Genomic DNA, 15152 nt, shown 5'->3' with positions numbered 1-15152 from the left:
GTCAGTGAAAAAGATCACAAGCGCGTAGTTAAGCAGTTTAGACGTGATCCGAGAAGTTCGGTCCGGGATGTCGCCAATAAGCTGAATTTGTCAAGTTCATTCGTCCAGCGGACCAAGCAGCGGGAGGGCCTGCGTACATACAAGGTTCAGAAGGCTCCTAACCGCGATGAAAGGCAAAACATGGTGGGGAAGACGTGAGCCCGGAAGCTGTACACCGAAATGCTGACGAAGCCGCATTGCCTGGTAATGGACGACGAAACCTACGTCAAAGCGGGCTTTCGTCAGCTGCCGGGCCTGTTGTTCTTCTCCGCAGAGGACGAATTCAGCGTTCCGGAGGAGATTCGCAAGCAGATACTATCCAAGTTTGCCAAAAAGTACATGGTGTGGCAAGCCATCTGCTCTTGCGGAAAGCGGAGCGCCCCCTTCGTGATGACCGGCACGGTAAACGGGCAGGTTTACCTTAAGGAGTGCCTACAGAGGCGCTTACTACCACTATTGAAGCAGCACGAGGACCCGACCATCTTCTGGCCGGATCTCGCTTCGTGCCACTATTCAAAGGACGTGTTGGAGTGGTACGAAGCCAACGGGGTCACCTTCGTGCCAAAGGAAATAAACCCGCCCAACGCGCCGGAGCTTCGCCCAATAGAGAAATATTGGGCGATTATAAAGCAGGCCCTCCGGAAGAACCCAAAAGTTGTCAAATCGGAGGCGGACTTCAAGAGAAAATGGATTTCTGTTAAAAAAAACTACAACCTGACGTTGTACAGAACCTTATGACGGGGTAAAGAGGAAGGTGCGAGCATACGGGCTTGGGCTCGAAGTATGAATAAGAAGAAAATGCCAAAAGTTGTTTAATAGTTTTTATTTTACTGTCTAAAATTTTCAAAAGGATCGGTCTACTGGGCGAATTTCTACAGCGTTTTTTCCGTGATGCAATTTGATGTGACACACCCTTTATTTAACAAAAGCTGTCCCCTTTGTATAGTCCTACGTCACTCCGGTTATGTCCCCGACATTACCCATCCGTCTTTTTAACAATTATTAAGCGTTGCTCGTACGTGTACTTGGTGAAAATGTTGATTATTTTGACTAACGTTTTGACTTTGACAAATCGTTTTATGGGTTCGTTCACAAGGAGACACCAAACTGTCAAGTCGCTAATGGATGGCCCTTCACCTCTAGGTAATTGGAGAATATAATAATCATCTCTGGTGTATTTTAATGGAAAATAATTGCTTCGCATGGTCATGAACGACGATATCATTAAAAAAATCAACGATATTGATTGTTAAATCTTTACAGAAAATGAAGTAATACTTATCAATTATTTAGTAACCGATAGTTATTTTTATTTCATGAAATAATTTATGTTTGAATACTTTTTAGTATGACTTATGTTTTTCGTTTAATCAACTGTCTCATAGACTCGGTCTTACAGTCTCAATAATTTTGTTTTGAGGAGGCTGACATGACTATGACTAACTGAAAGATGTTGAAAAAAAATATTTTCTGGAGTTTTGTTATTTAATTATTTTTTTTTTTGCTTTGAAGTATAAAATTACAAAATTACAGAGACACGCACAGTCTGTGACATACGAGTTATGAATCTGCGCGCGAGGACAGAAGGGTTAACACTATGTTTTATTGTCTACATTCATTTTCAAATGACTTCTTGATACAGTCAACGTTGGTAGATCGCGGCCTAAGATTTGAACAATTAGCCGCCCGTAATGGCCAAAAGTTTGGCCACCCCTGCTATAGATGAAATGGATTAATAAAATCATTTTGAAACACAGCGCAGCAAATAAAATATGAGATGTTCACATTTACAAAGGAATATAAAAGAAAATTGTAGGACTATGAATTCACAATTGTCATTAGAAATTCCTTACTCAGTGCCATAAAGTCGTATATATTGGCATACGCGTTAATTATCAAGTTTATCTTTTATTTTTGACTCAAATTTTATGACATTATAAGAGGGTCTTAAAGTTTATAATGAAACGCTCTAAGAACAATTGGCAATCATATTCCCCAGCATATCGCACTCACGGCTCAGCCCCCTATACATTAAACTCTTCAAACGCTGAATAAAGCCTCCTCGGAAGGGGGCGGTTGTGATGTGGGGAGTTGGTTCCTCATTCAAATAGTTACACCGCCACCAGATTTGAATATTCCACAAGCAGAGCATCTCACTCCGCTTGAAGCTAGCATCTATAATGCATAACCATAAAACATCCTCAAATCCACTCGATCCATTCAAGCGCTCAATTTGGCAGCGCATGTTGACCTTGACACCGAGGGGGGAGAGGGGCACAGAATGCGATCTAGTTCATCATGACTTTAGCCTCTAGCGCGATGAAAAGCCGTCAAATGCACGTGAAAATGGAAGTGAAAGCTTGACGTATAACGAGCAAAACTCGTGTGGCAGCCAGAGGGCTTTCGCAAAACGGATGGAAGCGGTGCGAACGGACGGAATATTAAGCAAACGCGGCAAGGCCCGCAGGATGTTGTTCTCTCCGGTTTCCGAAAAAGTTAGCGGTCTTCCTACTCACCTGCGATTCGATGGTTTTCTTCTGTGTTTTGCTGCGACATAACATAACATCTTGGGGAGAATATATTTCTAATTTTCTATGCGATCATTGCTTCGCTCGGAATCACCATTCGCCAGTCAACGCTCATAAATTCTATGCCTTCCGAGCGTTGGAGTTTACAGTTGGAAAACATCTCATAAATAACAACTCAAACAATCGTAAATTTTGCCAGCATTCCGATTCCACCTGTTCGATAGCTACCTGCTGTGAATAGAAGATTGATTCTGTTGCACGGCGCAACTGCTCGGATGTTCCTTACTTGGTTTTCCCGACGGGGATGTACCGGGCATCCCGATGTGTGATAGGTAGAAAATGTTCCCACTTCTGCCAACGAGTCCCCCGCTGCTGCAGGCAACTGTGACGTGAATTGATTGAGCTCCCTGCAGACTTCTCACACTCGCAGGATAACCTGTAAAGGGATTTGTGGAGAGCGTCTTCCGACGGAGAGACCGCTGTCGAGCAGCCAGCAATGATGGGAAATTGAAAATTTATAGCCCGACAATAATGGCTTTCCACGGTGATGAATGAAACAGATTAAGCTGCGAACAGATTGCGTATTCGTGTGGACGGGCGGACTCGGGATGAAATGCAAACGACACCGCCCGGGATAGTCGGAATGATAGAGTTCAATAAAGTGGTGTTTAATTCAGATTCGGACGTGAATCCAGAGGGTAAATAATGAACGGCAAAAACATTTCAACCACCGCTTGTGTCCGTTTCGAGTTTGACTGTTTGGTCATCATCCTTCAACAGGAAGCCACATTCAGAACATTCAGTGAAACCGCACTGTAATCATTGAAATCCGCAAACATATGTTGGTCCGTGATGATTACTCATTCAGTTCTACCCTATCAAAATATGCCGTACCATTGGAAAACTAATCTAAAATTGTTTGTTTTGTCGCCTCTTTTATTTATAGACCCTGTGACAGAAATCTCCGAGATTGCGAGCTGATATCCTGTCGGTTGCGGCGGGTCGAGCCACTGTGTCGATTGCCCGGATCCGCCCTGCAGCAGCTCGCCATGTGCGGTTTTTACGAAGATTTGGAGAAAGGAGTGACGCGTAAGTATATTTTTAAATTTATATATCCTTACATGCTAGAAGTATTATATACTTATAGTACCGATAACCAGGACAGACATCCTTGATTAAAAATTACGATTTCCACATTTCTACTAAAACTGAGTGTCATAACTCTGTAAGCCCCTCTCCGATTTCGAGGCGAATTTCTGGAAGTGTATACTATGACTAAAAATATACTGATATACTGTTAGAATTAATCATTTGAAAAAAGTTGTAAGGGGTTGTATCTATCGCATGTTTTCGACGTAGAACTACGCAATTATATTATGCAATCCACTTGTTAACCACTTCGAATATTATTTCAGAATGCATCGAAAATTTTGTAATAGATAATGTTCTTCGTTACAAATAAATTTGATGAACGTCCTTTTACGTTTGACATGATGCCTAGGACTACCAAAATATGTGAACGGAAGAATTGTCAAACGATCATTGTATTCTACATTTCCCTCTGAAATTATTGCATATCTCATGTTCACGTAGTTCTCGAACCGCGAGGTTCATTCACCTCTAGTATCTGAAATGACGATTTCCCAGGTTCCTCAGTTTAAAAGTACGTTTTATGGAAACATATTCTGGTCTGCACAACGACAAGCGAGTACAAAAATACTCAACACCAAAAAATACCCCCGACTTACATGTAGAGACGTCGGTTAATCGTTCGATTAATTCAAATAATCGAATATCTGAAGTTATAATCGAGTAATTTTGTATCGATTAATTTAAAATCATAATATGAATACATCGAATAATTGCCACTGTAATCGCGATTAATGAAGCAAGGAATTTTTCTCGAGGTTAATGCATTTCTAGGTTAAGAATGAGGCTATATAATTTTTTTACCCAACATTTTTTCATCCAACCATCTAACATTCATCCAACCATCTAACATCGACAAGAATGACAACGTGATACGTGATTATGACAAGAAATAAATATTCGCTCGATTAATCGAATATTGAAAAACAATTATTCGAATGAATCGAATATTGAAAAATGCCCCAACGATTAATCGGTAATCGAATAAATGAAAAATTTAGACATCACTACTTACATGTTTTGACAAAGCGGATTTTCCCAGGCACATTGATTTTGAAGTCCGTGTTAGGGAAACACAGCTCGGCGGGGACTTGCATGTATAGTTGCAGAGCGGATATCCACAGGTACATCGTTTTTGAAGTCTGTGTTGGGGGAACCGTAAATCTGGCCAATCAAAACTTGGCAGTTAGGGCGTTTAGATAACGCATTTTACAGTTATTCAGTTGTTCATCTCATGAAAAATAATATTTTATTATTTTTGATAGACGCGTAGAAATATTTCCTTTCAATTGAAGCAAACATCTATCCGATCTGTTATTTAATTAATGTTCGAGTTATAAGCATTCGAAATACGGGTGGGGTTAGCACACAAATCGGCATAACAAATGTATGGGAAAAAGGAAGTTCTTCTAGTTTTCATGAATTTAACCGTTTAGAGATTAGCGAATTGTAATGTATAGCATATCAAACAAATCCTAGAGAATGCGATTCGATTGATTTGCATACCAATCGAATCGGATTCATGATTCATGAGAATTCGTTCACAGTGAAAATAGTTATAAACGTTAGCTTTATTTCATAAAAACGTGACCTGTTTTCTGATTTGGCACCCAGCAAGACGTAGTTCTACGTCAAAATATGAAAGCTACATATTATTTAGTATTGCTTCAGTGGAATCGCACTTGTAGACATCGTTCGTACAACGCAAACCAGCCAGTACCAAAGAAGCGTTCAACATAGCATGCACACAGAGCCACACATTGATAGTTTAAAGCTTCTTCTTCTTCTTCTTCAATGGCACTAACGTTCCTAGAGGAACTTCGCCGTCTCAGCGTAGTATTACTTGCGTCATTTTTTAATAGTACTTAGTTGAGATTTCTATGCCAAACAACACGCCTTGAATGCATTCTGAATGGCAAGCTCTAGAATACGCGTGATCACAGTGCAAGTCGGAGGAAATTTCTTTGACGAAAAATTCCCCCGCCCAGAACGGGAATCGAACCCGAACACCCGGCATGTTAGTTATGACGCTACCCACTCGGCCACGGGAGCACAATAGTTTAAAGCTACTAAATATATAAAAACTTCTTATCATTTTGCATTGCATTCTCAGCAAAATTTCAGAACGACATTTACTTTCCTGATGAGCTGACAATGGCCTAGCTTGATGCTTCCCCACTCAATTGTGTAGCTCAGAACGCCATGGTGTCAGTTTCATCCAATGATGGCAATGCCAGACACATCAGCAAGTGAGTAATTTGGTCGCGTCCGCAGCTCAAAGGAGAACGAAGACATATGATGACACTAAACAAGGCAGAACCAGCGATGTTCGTTGCTTCGTGTATGGAACGAGACTGAAAATTTGCCTTAGCAGAGATCCACTATTTATACCCTAGCACATATTCCCTTCGTTGTTGTTTCTCCTTCTTATTCTTCATTGTTTAAAGAGGCATTGCAGTTTATTCGCCTCTACTTCCTTGTTTATTTTGTCGTGACTATATGCTCCTTATTGATGATACCGTCACTCGGAGACAAATTGATCACTGTAGTGAAATAGATCAAACTTACTACTGAAAAGAAACTTTAATTTTTGGAAGGATTAAAGGTGGAAACAGAATGCCGCGTTGTGCGTTGCTTCTCATCAGTTGTCATTGCTTGCGTTTTGTACTAAAACATTCACCCGACGGAGTCTGTTGATTAGCAGTCACAATCTAGCATTCGCGTCACCACTTTTCATGTAAACAAAAATAAAATAAATTTCGTATGAAAAACTTATTCTTGTTGTGTCCACGGATCAGTTGAATGTTTTCAAAAACAACACATTGACATATCCGCGTTGGCGACATTGAGCTTCGTTTACTGGTTTAGGGGAGCGTGAAAGAATAGCTGATTTTCAGTCGGAATGAACATGTTTTCAAAATTAAAATTATGAATGAATGTTAGCTTTTCCATATCAAAATAGTATACTATTTAAATGAAAAACATTTTTGTTTGTAGGTGGTGAAAAAGTCTCATACGAAAATTGTTTATGAAGACAAATCTATATTATGATGAAAACATTCAGCAACAATGTTGGAATTGTGGCATATTATTGAAGCCATATAGTTGAATGAAAGTCAGAAACACGTGTTTCAAGTAATCAAATAACATGATGTGAAAATTTTAATTCAAATTCTAGAATTTAAAAACCGGTTTCGTGTCTTCTAATCTGATAGAGATTACACAAACGAGTTTGAGGCCCAAATTATGGCCCTAATTTGAAGTTGCCACCAGACGTCGACACCATGCCACTGTCATCGCGATTTCGGCGCAAGCAGTTTAGAACAAATGTTAGCGTTTAGTACAACAAGGCTAAAAACGCAACGCATTATTGTGTTCGACTAAATGGAAACATTTAAAATGAAGTGTCAAAGCACAATTGCCGCAACGCGACGCATAGCGCGGCATTCTGGTCCCACCTTAAGTAATAAAATTTAAAACTTTTCTTTTTGTCAATGGTTTTCAACGATTCGCTTATAATTTACATGAAAATTCATATTTTTCTGATTTTCGTTTCCATTTTCGAGTATGATAAAGACACATATTTTAACCACATAACAACGATATTCATAGACGCTAAACATATTAGTTCAAACTCAGCCGATAGTTTACGCGTTGAAACAGTACTGAAATAGTTGCAATTGCTATTGAAACGAGTGAGAAAAGTCAATTTTACAAAAAAATCACCATGGAAAACAACTTTTTTTCTTAACCAGACAATCTAAATTCCACTAGAAGCAAGACAAATCGCTGCTTTTCACCAAGAAAATGTTGATATCAGAGAAATTGCTCGTCGGATTGAGCGATTCCATCAAGTAGTGCTCAATTATTGGGCGAATCCTCAAGGATACGGTAAGAAAGAGAGAGCTCCACGTAAATCGAGGCTCTCTGATCGGTATAATCGGGAAATAGTTAGTACAGCTTCGATTACCTCAAAATCGCTTATGCAAATAAGGCAATATTTCAGCTTCTCTACTACTCGGGTGACAATTCAATTGCTATATACCATAACGAAAAGTTCTTCGATGTGTAGGCTATCTTCACTGACGAAAAAAAGTTCAATTTCGATGGTCTTCATGGTTTCAACGGGTACTGGCGTGATTTACGGAAGAAGGAACAGAAATTTTCAACCAGGAATTTTGGTAGAGGCTCGTGCATGGTTTGGGCGGGATTCTGAGCAACCGGGAAGCTCAAGATAGCTTTCACATCATTCAAGGATTACACACGTGTTCTGGAATCTTCTCTCCTACCGTTTTTGCGTGGATATCGTCACAAAAAATTCACATTCTAGCGAAACAATGTTACTATTCATAACAGCAAGTAAACTAAGCAATGGATTAAGGCCCAAAAACTTATTTTTTTTGGACCGGCCGGCTCGCTCTCCAGACTTGAATATCCTAGGGGGGATCCTTGTACGCAGAATCTACACTGTGGGAAAACGGTACACCACGAAGAGCTTAAGGTCGCAATTTGGAAAAATATCGAGAAAACCGTTCAGCAGAATTTGGTAAACAGTATTCCAACACGAATTTTCAAGGTTATAAGTCGAAATGGCAAGTTTGCCAATTATTGACATGTAAATCAGCCGATCGTTCTGAATTTTTCATTGATAATACTTATGAAAATTGAAGTGGTCTTATAGAAACAGGACAGCTGAAATTATCATATTTAAGCACAATAAATAAACAAACAACTCTTTTGAACGAAATTGATGTTAAATATGCTTTATTATAAGCATTCAACAATGTATGAAAGTATCTTGTTGAAATTTTAACTGTTTGTGTTGCAACGAAATAGAATCAGGGTGGTCTTATAGAAGTTGGACAGAGTGTATTTACATTTGTCTGAAAATAGAGATCAATTTGCCCCCGGTTTACGGTACGCGTAAGCACACAAATGAACAGAATAAATGTATGGGAAATTTACACACCAGGGGATTGTAATGTATAGCATATTTTGTTTGATATGCTAAATATGTTTTGCTCCAGAGTTCAATCATCCCAGTGGACGCTGTTCAATTGAAATAGGCAAAAATATAAGACGAGCCAAAATATGTGCAAACAAAGCAGCTGTCAAAAATTAGCTGAACATTCAAAAGGGCTGAACTTTTCAATCGAATAACGTAACCCACGGTAATTCAAAGATCGCGATATTTTTTGAGCAGATGTTTCAATTTTAAGTACAACCATTTTGGTGGTCCTATTTGACAGCCTTCAAGAAGTCCAATATCAATATCAATTCTCAGACTCAAGAAATATTGTTTGTTACTGCATAATGTCTGCAGAGAAACTAGAAAAAGTAGAACTGTTGAATTATAGAGGCATTTAAATTGGCAGTTCATTCGCCTGTAGCCCTGAAAAAGGGCAATTCGAAGAAAACTAAAACTGTACCTCACCATTTAGAAAGCGTTGGGGGAAGTGGTGACCTTCAAATGAAGTAGAATGTGGACTAAAATGTGATTGCGATATTATTGGGAACTTCTACGACAAATTTCGGATGAACAGATTCGTCGAAAGCTATCAGCGCTTTTCGTTTGTTTGGTTCCGCACCAGACTTTCTCCTTCCCATTCAGAACACTTCTACTCCTACATTCCGCTTGAGGTGGGAGTGAACCTCAGAAAATGCAACATTAAGGTAAAGGTGGAAGCTAGCCACAAATGGCTGCCACAATGGCACTCATTTCTTTCATCTCTCTCCTTTACCCCTCGCCTGAAAATCAATAATTTTGCGAAACAGTGTGAAAAAAGAACGTTTTCACACACTTCCCACCAAATAATACTAACCAAAATCTAATCGATTACTCACCAAATATAAAATTTTCATCTGTCGTCGCAATGTATAGTGGAAAACGTCGTAAAACTCGAGCTAGTGCTCTGAAAGTTAACTTTTCATTTTTCAATCTTCCGCAATGGTGTTGTTTGTCTTGGTGAAAACATCTTTATTTTTTCGACACCTGAGTCATAGCGTTTCATGTCATGAAAATCAATAAAATAAAATTGTGTTGATATCACTACAATTGTTATTTTTACGTTTAATGGGTCTATAATGTAAGTTTTAGAAACTTGAACATTGGTTAAGAAAATTGTATTGCAAAGCTCGGAACACTACCACGGCTGTCTATGCTTTCAAAAATAGTAAACGGAAAAGTATTACATTCAATCAAAATGCCTCGGCCAACAAAGAGAAGGGTTAAGGAAGGGTCCAACGTGAGTATGTGAAAACAATTCGATCAACGAAGCAAAATATTGAGGAATTATCAATATCGAGTTACTGTGCGGAACAACTTGTTGAAACAAAAGAGCCCCAATTCAGAATTTCTATATATATATATATATATATATATATATATATATATATATATATATATATATATATATATATATATATATATATATATATATATATATATATATATATATATATATATATATATATATATATATATATATATATTATAATGTAGTTGTATTCATTGCATCGAGTCATACTATAGCTTGTTGGAAAGGTATTTTTGCGCGCTATTATATAGTCCTTGACAGTGTTTTGTTTGGTTAAGTCGTTTGTGAGTTATAGTGTCGCAAATATGGAGAAAAATAAAGAGAAAATCCGACATATTTTACAGTACTACTATGACAAAAGCAAAAATGCATCTCAAGCTGCCAATAAAATTTGTGCTGTTTATGGACTCGATACAGTTTCCATTTCCACCGCACAACGATGGTTTCAACGTTTTCGTTCTGGTGTAGAGGTCGTCGAAGATGCGCCACGCTCCGGAAGGCCTGTCGTCGAAAATTGCGACAAAATCGCTGAATTAGCTGAATTAGCCACACAAATGAAACACAAATTTTTACATTACTCGAGAATTAATCAAGCAAATGAAACGAAATTTGGCATGTGGAGGTTTTAGGGTGCAATAAATGTTTCTATGGTGGTTCGACACTCGTCCCTCCTCTCTAAGGGGTGAAGAGGGGAGAGGTCTGTCTTTATTTTATCTGAGAAACAGAGGAATTTTATCGGAGAAACATGTTATTTACAAGTGGTTGAAAAATCTTGAACGAAAATTGTGTCTGAAAACAATCTGATATTATAATGATGAGTTTTGGTAGAAGTACTAGGAATTTTATAGAATGAATGTTTGAAGGTATATATAACAAAAAACAAATTTTGGGCGGGACAAGGAAGCCGGGTCAGCTAGTAAATAAATAAATGGGATAAAAAACTGAATTCCCTTGGCATGAATGGGACATAATCAAAATTGTCTAATTCTAAAAAAGTCATCAAAACCGCAGAGAAGTCATGACATTGTGGTTTGACATCGTACTGTTACAAACCAATAAGCGAACTCCTTCCAATATCAAAAAATGCATTCTATCTACAATATTCCATTTTTTTTACTCTCATCCTACAGTTTTCCGAGCGGGCGAACAGGGTCGCTACTGGTACGCGGTGCTGGGAGGCCAGCTGGAGGTGCGCTATCACGGAGCGGAAACGAAGGACAGTAAGGTAGGCCAAACAAACATCAAGTCATCACTAGCCGCCACAAACATATTGAATTTTCCTGCCCTCCTGGTGATGGTCAAACCGCAAACTACTATAAAAGGATTTGTTGGGCAAACGAAACCCAACAATCATCAAACACAACAGCCGGACAATGGAAAGGCTAAATTATGTATGGTACTCATGTGGAAAACTTCCCCGTGGCTCAAAACACCGGCGGTAGCTTAGGAAGCCAGTCAGCCTTCTTTCTTTGTGTTGGGAAACAATGACTTTCGCTACTGTGGGGATGAAAAATGAGCCTTTGAAATCGTATGTTAGGTAAACAACAGAATGACTTTTTTCAGCTTCTGAGGGACGAAATCACAGCAACACACCTGCTGACATTCATCCACACAGTAGAAGTAAACTTTCTACCTGCGGTTCTGCTTTGAAATTTATTTGATTGAAAAGAATCAATTAATTGAGGGGATAGAGCGAACGTTTGGTCGAGTCCCGCCGGACGCCCCGGAAGTGGCATTCGAAGGTCATCAATCTACTCGGCCAATTTGAATGAGTTTGCGTTTCCCTAAATCAGTCCCACTCGGCAGGCAGTCTGATGGGCACATATGTGTGTGTGTGAACCTGAACGGAAATTGATGGGGAACATAACGAGCACTCGTCCCGCTCGGTGCTGACGAACGAAAAATTCGCTCCAACCGGGGTTCGAGATGGAATGTTCAAAGGAGCAGTTTTGACGTTCGACGTTTCAAGGGTGTTGGTATTTTCATGGGTTGCAAAAAAAGGCCAGCAGGTAGACCAACTTGCTGCCTTCTCTAGCTTGGGGAGAGCACTAACCCGGGAACTGAGAAAAAGTGTTTTTTGTCATCATTCGTCAACTAGACTGTTCAGCTTTCAATAAGTTGTGATGGTATGCTGAAGTTTTTGCAGCATTTCTTGACGTTACATCATGCATTATCATATGATTTCCGCATTTATGATTATCTATATAGCAGTTAGCCTTTGTGTCTATTATTAGTATTGTAGTTATGCCGTAATGTTCCACTTTTGAATCGTCTGTATCTCTCTTTGCTTGTCGTATGTGATTGAGCCAAATCCTCATAACCTACAAGAAGTCATATATGAACTTCTGTTACATTTTTACCAAATCAAAATAGTGCAAAATCACATGTCGGAAACACTTGATCGCATTCAATGTTTGATCAATGATCAAAAACTGTTCTTACAAAAATATGTATGCTGATTGGACGTTAACGAAAAATATAAAACTGAGAAAGAAGTACTAAATTTTTCATTTTGTTAAAAATAAAATTCCACGACTTAACAATTTGATAAACGCATGAAGAATTTGTTACCTTCTTGTTCGCATATCCATCTTCTCTTGTTTATTACAATGTTTCCTGATTCATCTCAACACGCTTCCGGTTCTTCAACTCAAACCATTTTCATGACCAGCATCTCCCAAACATTGTATATACATCCTGCATTCCCGGCAAGCTAAACATTATCGAAGAAGCAAACAAAACTCATAACGCCGCCAATTCAATTGGCGGAACTTGTTCAAACATCACATTACTCACTAGCTCTTCGCTTATTGTTACACACAGCTCGTGTTGCAAAGTACACTTCCTGGATTCTCCTCCGATTGTTGCTTCACAGCGCCAGACCCTTGAAATTTTCCTTCGCTTTTCCCCGAGATGGCGTGCTTTGTTTACATATTACTTGGCAGTGCTGCTCATCGGCAGGCTAACCCAGACGGTGGGCAATGAAAATGCAATTTTCCATCAGGTTGAACCGATTGTTGGGGAAACAACCATTCATTCTAACCAGAGCTCGACAAGGAGAACAGAGGCCCGGAGATTGAAGAGTTAGTGCGAGTTGGTGTAAATAAACAAACATTTGTGCGGTCACGGAGGAACTTGGCGAAGGACACGACGGAAGTGTTCTGGCGAAAAAGTGATTTCACTCGACAAACAGCTAAGCTGATTGCAGGCAAACAAATTAATTTCATTACAACGTTTGTGCTTCTCAGCTCCCGGGTCAAAGGAAGGCAGCGATGAAATAGACTTTAGATTAAGCGGTTTCCTGGGAATATACAGACATCAGAATAGCACTGAATTTACTCCTAATTGCGCCATGAAGATCAATACAATACGACCACCACAATTTGTGTACATTTTCAGTAAGCCATTATCTTCATTATCAGCTTGTTAGGCGCACTCGGCCAAATCCGAATGGCCCCCCAACACAAAAGCGACCGCCTTCGTAACCACCAGCGTATCGTCAGCGTCGACCACTAATTAATATTAATTCATATCCCGACCGCGTTCCACTTTCCATTGAAGGCCCTCTGCACTGTACAAAATTGGAATGCGCGCACTTAATTGATATTAATTTCAAGCCCCATCATCATCATCATCATCATCATCACCATCGTCACTGGATAGGAATGGGCCCTGAGCAACAATCACCTCCTTCTCCTTGCTCACTCCATGCTGATTCAAAATGATCAACTCAGAAAATATGCAATAAAAGTCAATTGAAACTTGTCGAATGTCAACAATTGACATACGCTACTCAGCCATAATTGTTGCCAAACCAAAGTGTCATCGAGATTACGTTTATTTAAAAATTGATGAAACCAGTTATTGCTATAATTCTGTCTGACAAAAATGAATACATACACTGAAGTCGCTTTTAATGCGACTTTTTTACGCGGATTTCGGAATTTACGCAGCCCGTATCCCCCGCGAAAAAAGCAACTCCAGTGTACTGTTTGGCAATGGAATTAAAAAAATTATGACATATTCTCTTTTTTTCCTCGACACACACATGACTTGACAGAAACTCACCCTTTGTTCATACGTATTTTCAACAAATATAAAGCGAAATCTGTTTTATTTTTAATTTACCGAAATAAACACAGGAAGACTGTAAAAAAACATAAAATGCATTATTGGGGTTAAAAATTAATCCTTAAATTTTTTAAAGAATATTTCATGAAAATGTTGTAATGTAAACGGTTACGTTCTGAGTGATCCATGTGTGAAGAAATTTTGAGTTACTTTTTCGATAATACCGGTTGCTAGCTCACCGATAACACTTATGACGTTATCTTATAGTCCTTGAATCTATGCTGGTTTATTGGCATGGACAAAATATTTCAGATTTACCCTCAGAAAAATATTCCACTATCTAGGCGGTCAATTCACTGGTCCAAAACGAGAGATGAATTTCTCACCAAATTCATTGTGCAATACGTCCATAATTTCGTTTGCTGTGTGGCAGATTTAGTTCGTGTATTGTGGACAATAAAAAGTTGGTAACCAATACACGATAGCGATCATAATTGACAGTAAAGTTGTTCTCATCTTCATCTTTAAACAAATACGGACCAATGATTCACCTTTTCACTTTAACAGAACGACAACAGAAAACCCGAAATCGATTGTGTTGTGGTGGCAGCAGCTATACCATCCGCAGTGGAACGAATTTTCATCTTCAGTTTTCAATCGAAGAACACAGCTCTCACTGCTAGAAAATACCGTCTACCCATCCGGATTGTAATGTGTTGTACTTTGATGCTATTTTCAATCCAAAAACAATGCACGAATTTGCGAAAATTGAACGAACGATCGGAAAGTCACCAACCACCAATAAGCTCAACCTCTCTCTCGGCAAATAAATTTAGTAAATTTAGTTGGTTTTTATTATTTTTTAAATACTGGTATCTTTATGAAGATTCCTTCTTACACACTCATCTGAGCCCACATGCAACCAAGCTTGGCCCAATGCATGCGCGCCAGGCTAAATGATGATGTGCACGTGATTTCGCCAGACATGGAAACCTTGCACGCGTATCACGCCACTTGAAAGAATGCGAAGTCAACAGTCTCTAGACTT

At 39.1% G+C, this 15152-nt stretch overlaps 1 protein-coding gene across 2 annotated transcripts in view; it reads left to right on the top strand.

The window, feature by feature from the left end:
- Positions 1 to 15152, top strand: part of LOC129764816 (rap guanine nucleotide exchange factor 4) — a 511489-nt gene that overhangs the window by 202650 nt on the left and 293687 nt on the right. For both annotated transcript variants that reach the window (XM_055764313.1, XM_055764312.1), the window contains exons 3-4: positions 3514 to 3656; positions 11164 to 11258. In XM_055764313.1, coding sequence (XP_055620288.1) covers positions 3514 to 3656; positions 11164 to 11258 — 238 coding nt within the window. The remainder of the gene's footprint in view (positions 1 to 3513; positions 3657 to 11163; positions 11259 to 15152) is intronic.

The sequence above is a fragment of the Toxorhynchites rutilus genome, chromosome 2, assembly GCF_029784135.1.
Source record: "Toxorhynchites rutilus septentrionalis strain SRP chromosome 2, ASM2978413v1, whole genome shotgun sequence".
In the NCBI taxonomy this organism is placed as follows: Eukaryota; Metazoa; Arthropoda; class Insecta; order Diptera; family Culicidae; genus Toxorhynchites; species Toxorhynchites rutilus.
Note: the sequence above shows the minus strand (reverse complement) of the source record. Positions and strands in the feature narration are given on the sequence as shown.